The sequence below is a fragment of the Phragmites australis genome, chromosome 12 (genome assembly GCF_958298935.1).
Source record: "Phragmites australis chromosome 12, lpPhrAust1.1, whole genome shotgun sequence".
NCBI lineage: Eukaryota > Viridiplantae > Streptophyta > Magnoliopsida > Poales > Poaceae > Phragmites > Phragmites australis.
Window position 1 is genome coordinate 3,388,316 of NC_084932.1, and position 8,665 is coordinate 3,396,980.

The window sequence follows — 8,665 nt, forward strand, 5'->3', positions numbered from 1 at the left end:
CATATTCATTGACGTGACCAAAGTGGCCACACTGTCGGAAACCCCGGCGCCTTTACACGTGGATTCAACTTGGCAGGCTGAGTCACGCCAAATTGGTTGGTGTGACTCGGGTGAACAGTATTTTCGTGGATGAACAGTACTTTCTACGGTTTCAATTGTTCTCTTTTCGCTTTCTCTATTTGAACAGTGGGGTTGCCGTGCTCTAAAATTTATGAAACTTTTTCTGTGTGTCCTATAATTCATGATGAATCCATTTTAAAAGGATTCACCTCAATACCCCATCTAGGTTTCAAAATAAAAATTCCAAAAATAGTTACTTTTAGAAATTCTTGTAATTTTTAAGGCCTCAAATAAATTCCCAAAAATCTGACAAAATTCACTAATATTCCTATCATGTGGCGTAATAATTTCTAAAATTATTTCCAACCCTAGGTTACTTGGTGAAAAAGTGAGTTCCTTCGCAATGCTACATTTATATGCATTTTTATCATTTCATACTATTAGCCTTGTAAACGTCCTCTAAATAATTAGCAATTATATTCGATTTTCCTCAAAATTTTGCCAGCGCTTAATGCAACATGTACAGGTCCTATTTGCAAACATGCACATCCAATAGAGTCGTAGAATTTGAATTATTCAATTTTGAATGTTGGTATATGTTACAATTTGTTCTATAACAATAATACTTAGGTGACTTGTGGAGCCAAAAAGAATTTCCATTTGTGGTCTAAACCATACCAAATTTATTGTATGGATAGTTCAGAATATATTTTAGCCGAACCACACACATGATTTTTAGGAAGACTAATAAACTTTAAATAAGTAGACTAAAGAGAAAGAATAAATGAAAAAGAGTAAAGATTGGTATATAAATTACAATAAGTTATTTTATGTAGTTATACCTACTATCCGAAATGTAGAGGTGTCGTATTGTCTTCTTAATACCTTTGACATAAGTTGTTGTAGCAGGTTCAATAGAGACCCCTTGTCCTATTGTGTCTGTATAATGTTAGATTATATGTTATTTTATTAAAGTTATATGATGGTATTACAATAGATAAAATGTATATTAGGAATGGTAGATGTAATATATAAATGAATATATAGTTACCTGACATGTCTCTAGTGTAATCAATTCTGGTCCTTAATGTATCAAAGGATGCTAGAGTATATGCGTACTTGGGGAATGTTGGAGAAGCACTAGGGAATTCAATTACCTCAGTGTGACCCGTGAATTTTATCATGTATATGTAGTCAACTGCTCGATAATTATTCTTAGCTAGGAACACTTGGAAAAACTTTATGAAATATATAACTCCTTCTCTAAGGTGTGGCTTGAATTGATGTATATGGCGTTGTGGCACTTGAGCTTCCATTGCATTTCCCTATACATTTGCATAGAAAATTATTTTAAATGATGTATACTCTTTTATTTTTTCTAAAGTACCTATGTTTGTGGATACCTCTTGATCCAATAGTACAAAATCAAGTCTATGGACTTTTTCTGGTTTGTCATCTAGAATATATTTGGATAATCTTGTCACAACAGATGTGTTGTCATTTCATGCTAAAAGCTCTGTCGTGTAATCACCATCGGATGGCTCATTCCAATCCACAGTTAAACTACTCATGGATAATGGTTGCCACTGTTTCATTCAATATAACCTAAATTGTGTATAGATTCTTGATGAACATATCTCATGGCTTAAACCTAAGAACATTAATGTTATCAATTGCCTACTTTCAAAAAAATTGGAAATTATTTCCTAATTTAAATGTACGTTTCAAAATGCTTAATTCACCCTGTAGTCTCAAAGGCTATGGGTAGTCATAGCACTTAGCCATGTTTGAACATGTGTAATTTAAAGTTTATTAGTCTTCCTATAAATCATATGTGTGCTTCGGCTAAAACATATTCTGAACTATCCATACAATAAATTTGGTATGGTTTAGACCGCAAATGGCAATTCTTTTTGGCTCCACAAGTCACCTAAGTATTATTGTTATAGAACAAATTGTAACATATACCAACATTCAAAATTGAATAATTCAAATTCTACGACTCTATTGGATGTGCATATTTGCAAATAGTACCTATACATGTTGCATTAAGTGCTGGAAATTTTTTGAGGAAAATTAAATATAATTGCTAATTATTTAGATGACGTTTACAAGGCTAAATAGTATGAAATGATAAAAATGCATATAAATGGAGCATTGCGAACGAACTCACTTTTTCACCAAGTAACCTAGGGTTGGAAATAATTTTAGAAATTATTACGCCACATGATAGGAATATTAGTGAATTTTGTCAGATTTTTGGGAATTTATTTGAGGCCTTAAAAATTACTAGAATTTCTAAAAGTAACCATTTTTGGAGTTTTTATTTTGAAACCTAGATGGGGTACTGAGGTGAATCCTTTTTAAATGGATTCATCATGAATTATAGGACACACAAAAAAAGTTTCATAAATTTTAGAGTACGGCAACCCTACTATTCAAATAGAGAAAGCGAAAAGAGAACAATTAAAACCGCAGAAAATACTGTTCATCCACGAAAATACTGTTTGTCCGAGTCACGCCAACTAATTTTGCGTGACTCAGGCTACCACATCGAATCCACGTGTAAAGGCGTCGGAGTTTCCGTTAGCGTGGTCACGCCAATGAATATGGCGTGACTACGTTAAGGAGTCACGCCAGAAATTTTGGCGTGACAAAAGGGACTAGTTCCTGAAAATTTAGGTTTCGGCAGACTATTATTAAAATATTAGTTTTAAAAAGGCTAAAATAAAAAAAAGTCGCTAACTTTAGCATCTCCATATTGCAGGCTGGACTTCGCACAGGAATGTACTAGAATGGAGAAGGGTGGAGCAGCGTGTGCTTAACTTGATCGAGTCTGTCTCTCCTTAACTTGATCAAGACTACGAACAGGGGAGAACATGGAATTTATGGAAATGTACACGTGCAAGACTTTGCAGAGAAGTTACATAGATGGAAGTCAATCAGAACTATCAGCCGGAGGCGAAAGGCCCCCAAAGGTCAAACATCGCGTGCATGGACTATGACTATTAAACTGGAACAAGTAACCTCTCTCTCTCTCTCTCTCTCAGTTGTTCTTGATACATCCTTGGAGTGTTGGCTCAGACCTCAGAAACATTCCATTTCATTTCATTCTGCAGATTACTGTTCAATCTCTCCTCAACCTGCTGCGTTATCTTCCTGGGAAGAGATGCCCCTAATGGAGATTCTCCTTTCTGCGGTCCTGGGTGAGCTGACCACTAGATCCATAAATTTCTTCATCAGCAGAAGCTCCATGCCGTCGGCGCTGGATGTGGAGGATCGCCTCCGCAGGGTCCTGCTCCGGGCACAGGTCATCATCGACGAGGCCATGGGGCGGCACGTCACAAACCAAGCTATGCTCCATCAGCTGGACATGCTGAGAGACGCCATGCACCGAGGCTATTACATGCTGGACACCTTCAGATATCAATCTCTCGACAAGGAGGACGCCAAAGCTCAGGACGTGAGTCACTCTTTGTCTTTGTCCAAAGTAAGTTCTCTGAAAGGTTTATGTTCCTCCAGTAGAAATGCACAGATTTTGGAACAACTGCAAAAGTCGCTTGACGATTTGAGCTCCATGATCCTTGATGTGGGTGAGCTGGTCGTGTTCTTGACGAGCTGCCCTCGCCTATACCGCCAGCCTTACAGCATGCATCTCGTGCTGGGTAACTGCATGTTTGGTCGCCAGATAGAAGCAGAACTTGTCATCAGCTTCCTGTTACACACACGACCTCGTAGTGCTGAAGATCTAGAGGTCCTGCCAATTGTCGGTCCCCGCAGAGTCGGCAAGAGCACACTTGTCGCTCATGTTTGCAAGGATGAAAGAGTACGTGATCATTTTTCAGAAATCATGTTCTTGAACAACCATGATTTGAGAGATGAGAAGTTAGCCACTCTTAGAGAAGGATGTGCGAAGAAATATCAAAATTGCACATTGAACAAAGGTGAGAGAATGCTAGTTGTTGTTGAGGCAGCTGGAGACTTCAATGAAGGTGCGTGGAGGAGGCTGTATTTAGCTTCTAAACGGACCTTGACAAGAGGTAGTAAAATCATAATTACAAGCTGGTCTGACAAGATCACAAAGCTTGGAACAACACAGGCAGTAACACTGAAATATCTGTCCAATGAAGCATGCTGGTACGTCTTCAAGACGCTTACGTTTGGAAGCACGGATCCGGCGATGCACCCGAGGCATGCATATTTGGCCATGGAGATAGCCAGGATGCTGAACGGTGTGCCCTATGACACAGACATCACCTCTCGTTTGCTGAGGGACAACTTTGACATCCACTTTTGGTCCAAGGTTCTGGCCTTCTGGAGAGGGTTCATCAAGTGCCATGTCTCCAGATTTGGTGAGCATCCATCTAATTCTCTGAACCAAAATAGACCTTTACATGTTAGGAGAATGGCTAGACCTTCTGAAGAAGTCATGATTTATCATCTGTATGAGCGCACTTCACAAGAGGAGGTTCCCAAGATTAGATTCCAAGACGTGATGTATGGAAGCGTTAAACCTCATGGGAAATTCGAGGCCCTAGGATGTAGGTCTCAGATACCGCCCTACTATAGCTATGTGTATACTTGTGAGATCCGAGAGCTAAAAGCTACAGCTGCCAAGAGGAAGCGTTCTATGAAAAATGGAGTCACACTTTATTAATTTCGTCATCATCAGGTATATATAGGAGGATCTCTGAATATGAATTGATAGGGTGTCATAAGTTAGTATAGTCAAAATGTATGATATGTACTACCACCTGGTCATATGTAAAGTATGTTTATTAACAGAGTAATGCATGATGTTGAGGCATAGATTTTCATCAGATATAATGAATTGCTTTTCTTTGGTTTACTACATATATCAGCATCAGGATCTGGCATTCATAATTACGTTTTCTTTATGTTTTCAGCTCAACCCTCCAAGTTATTTTGTCAGCTGAGCCTCTTGGTCATGTTTGGTCACTTGCATATTTGGTTGCCAGATTGAGATGGAGCAAGTTATCAGCTTCATGTTGTAAGGCAAGCAGAGCCTCTTGGGTTAAGCAGATTGGGTGTTCTACCGAATGATTTCATATGTTGTATCTATGTATGCCACACGACCTTGCTATCTTTCAAGCTCATGTACTAGTGCAACAGTTTGATTCAGTATGATGCTTGCTCTGTTTTCATGTGTATACTTGGATGAAAGCATATTTTGTTTTCACACGAACTTAAAGGTATATATACTGTGAGGTGTTTAAGTTTTTCGATAAAGGAAACTTTATCGACTCTCAACGTTTCATCAAGATGATACAAACTAAAATAGGCGAGTAGTTAATAATATAACTTACAAGTATGGGTTTCCAAGTGTAATATATATTCCAGTATGGTGCAATCTTGTATACAAATAACATTCACCCTGATTCAATATTAGATGAGAATGGTTATGACGGTTGATGGAATCAGACAACCTTCACTCACAAACTGAAGCAAAATAATTGTATTTTGCAGCAGTGTGACCAAGATAGAGTGGAGTGTGGATTGTTTGACTACGGAATTTGAATTGGTCCTATATTGGTGGGCTTCAAATTCAATTTCAACATGTATGGTGACGACCTAAAGAGAATGGTTCAATCCTGTAGCTTGGTATGTCGCGCCGATTAATTATTAACCAGCCAGATTTCTAGATGTCTGATAGAGGGAGTACTTTTTTTTCGAAGAGACAGCAGGAGATCTGCTGATTTTTTCATAGATTAGGAAAAAAGGAAAGCAAGAGTCTCATACAAAGTACTACTAGACCAGCGCAACACCATGCGCCTGCAACCCAGCCTCGGGCCTCACCGGCCAAGAATAAGTCGAGGCCTCAACGATAGAATGGCAAATAAGCACACATACAAAGGAAGGAAAAACAACAGGCTAGAGGGTAAAGGCAGCAGACGCCTGGGCTTCAGGAGGGAAATAATCGTCATTTGCTTCTACAGCTTGGTCTCTCCACGCAAATCTTCTGGTCATAATCGAGTCCTGTATCATGGATGCAACTCCTTGAGCGAGCAATGATTTGTTTTGGAAAATCCTTCTATTGTGCTCCTTCCAAATGTGCCACTAGAAATAGATTACGATCCCATTGAAGTCCTTTCTATGATCATGAGCAACTTGTCTGTTAGCTTGGTGCCACCAAGCCCGGATAGACTAGAAGGATTCGAAACTGGGGATCTGATTTAAACCGAACCAAGAGCTGATCAGCTGATCAACTGTGTGATAGAGGGAGTACTTGTGCGAGCTATTTATGCTCATCTATCTTGTTATAATGAAAAATACGCAGCAGCTAGAGAATCCTAAAGGGAGGGTTGGAGAAATGCTCTTGAATAAAAACTATGTTCAGAAAATTTCCAAAAAAAGTTTGTTTAGAGGGATTTCGTTTACTTCTTTCTACCGTTAGCTTTCTCAGCCAGATTTTTGTAACACCCTATGTTTTACAATCTTCTTAAATTCACTAAAAAATTGAACTTTTCAAATTCACAATAAATTCAAAATAATGTTTCTCTAAATTGGGCTAAGTAACCCAAATTTGCCTCTAATTTTAAATTTTACAGTTTGAAAATGTGCACAAAAGTATCCAAGATGCATTTTGAAAATTTTCTGATTTTATGGAATTCTTGTATGCAGTTCAAATTTGAATCCGTTTTCTATTATTAGAAAATCCTCAAATAATTCTTGAACAATCGAGCCTATTGAGCTGCCATCTCTCTCTCTCTCTAAAACTCAGCCCCAAATCGGCTCATCTGCAATCTCACTCCATCTCTTTTTCCTTCCATTTCATCTCGGGCTAACTCCTACTTCATCTCTCCTTTCAACCCAGCTAGAGCCCAACTCCCCACCTTCCCGCATCGGCCCGATCGGCCCAACCCATCTACCGTCACGTGCGTTGAAACCCACCAAGGCCTACGTCACCATGCCACGTTGCGACGACCCATGGCACGCGCCACACGCGGGGGGCCACGACTGTACATATGTATAAATAATTCTCTAGTCACCCTATCCTGAGAAGAGTTTGGGGGGCTTGTTGAGTTATAAATAATTAATAATTATGAATATTTATTATAAATACAACATATTCTTAGAACGGATATCCACAGTACATATGTCTTTAACCCGATACAGTAGGTTCCACAAATGTCATGGATAAATAAGGCATGTGCTGATATTCCAAGTAGTTCATTATGTTCTACACGAAAACCATCCCTGGTTTAGAAAAGAGTTTTCCAGATATTTAACTTATACAATTCAGGAAGATTACCCTCAGAAACTTCGAGTACGATACCTCTCATTGACCCGACTATGGTAGATAATGACAAGTGGGAGGAGATGCAAGCATAAGCGGCAGTAACAATCAAGTTGTGTCTCTCCGATCAGATTATGTATCATGTCATGGATGAATCATCGCCTAAGAAGATTTGGGATAAATTAGCTGATCAATTCATGTCCAAGACATTGACTCAGAAGCTCTATCTAAAGCAGAAGCTGTACGGGCTGAAGATGCAGGAGGGGTTGGATCTTGCTGAGCACATAAACGTCTTCAATCAAGTTGAAGCTGATTTTGTGAAGCTGATTTTGTCAATGATGAAGACAAGGCTATTATTCTTCTGTGTTCCTTGCCAAGGTCTTATGAGCACTTGGTCACAACATTGATATATGACAAAGAGGCAATAAAAGTGGATGATATTCTTGTGGTGTTGTTTTCTCATTAACAAAGGAGGAATAACAATGCAGGTGAGTGTTCATCTCGAGACGCTTTGCTGGTCAGAGGTGATCAAGGTAGGGAGACTGACAAGAAAAAGAAGAAGAAGAGGTCATAGTACTATAAATGCAAGTATTGGGGATATGTCAAGAGAGATTGTCTGGAACTAAAGAAGGGCTGGAAAATATTGTGGTTTCTAAGAAAGATGACTCAAAGAGTGATAGTGATCTTCTCGTACTATCAAGTGAAAAGTCTTATGGTGAAGTGTGACTGTTAGATTCTACAAGTTCATATCATTCAACATCTAAGAAGCAATGGTTCTCTTCATACTATGAAGGTGACTTTGGTATTGCTCACTTAGGAGATGACACGTGTTACCGTATTATGGGAGTTAGCAACATCAAGCTGAAGATGTATGATGGACAAGAAGTGCTACTTGAGGATGTGCGGCATGTGCCGGGGTTTAGGAGGAATCTGATCTCGCTTGGAATTCTACATGAAGAAGGTTGACTCTATCAGGCAGTGCTAGATAAGAAGACATTGAAGGTGATGCAGGATGGTAAGACCTTGATGATAGGCGAAAAGAAGGGTGCTCATCAGTATAAGCTGAAGGGTGGAGTCATGGAGGAGGGAGTTGCAAATTTTGCAGAATTCGTTCCTGGCGGTGAGGCATTCTTGTCGGGCTATTTGAGGTGAGCACCAGAGTAGGATGACTTAAGTCTGAGTACACGGAGGTTCAAACATGGACGACTCAAGTTTGCATGCATATTCACCAAGGTGGAGTTTGTTGTATTTGTGTCAAATATGTGTATAGGGCTGGTTACAGATAAACTTGAGTTGTAATTGGGTGGGACTAGAAATAGAGTTATAGTTGGATTCCTATTTTCGGAC

The 8,665-nt window shown here is 39.2% G+C and overlaps 1 protein-coding gene across 2 annotated transcripts; it reads left to right on the forward strand.

Annotated features, from left to right (window-relative positions):
* Positions 1-2,932: 2,932 nt before the first annotated feature.
* LOC133886242 (uncharacterized) lies at positions 2,933-5,202 on the forward strand. Of its 2 annotated transcripts, none has more exons than XM_062325989.1 (2): positions 2,933-4,732; positions 4,968-5,202. In XM_062325989.1, exon 1 carries the CDS (start codon positions 3,062-3,064, stop codon positions 4,715-4,717), a length of 1,656 nt encoding a protein of 551 aa, XP_062181973.1. In that variant the 5' UTR covers positions 2,933-3,061; the 3' UTR covers positions 4,718-4,732; positions 4,968-5,202. The 2 variants fall into 2 exon arrangements, with proteins under 2 accessions (XP_062181973.1, XP_062181974.1); XM_062325990.1 differs by having other exon boundaries at positions 2,933-4,412.
* Positions 5,203-8,665: the final 3,463 nt, after the last annotated feature.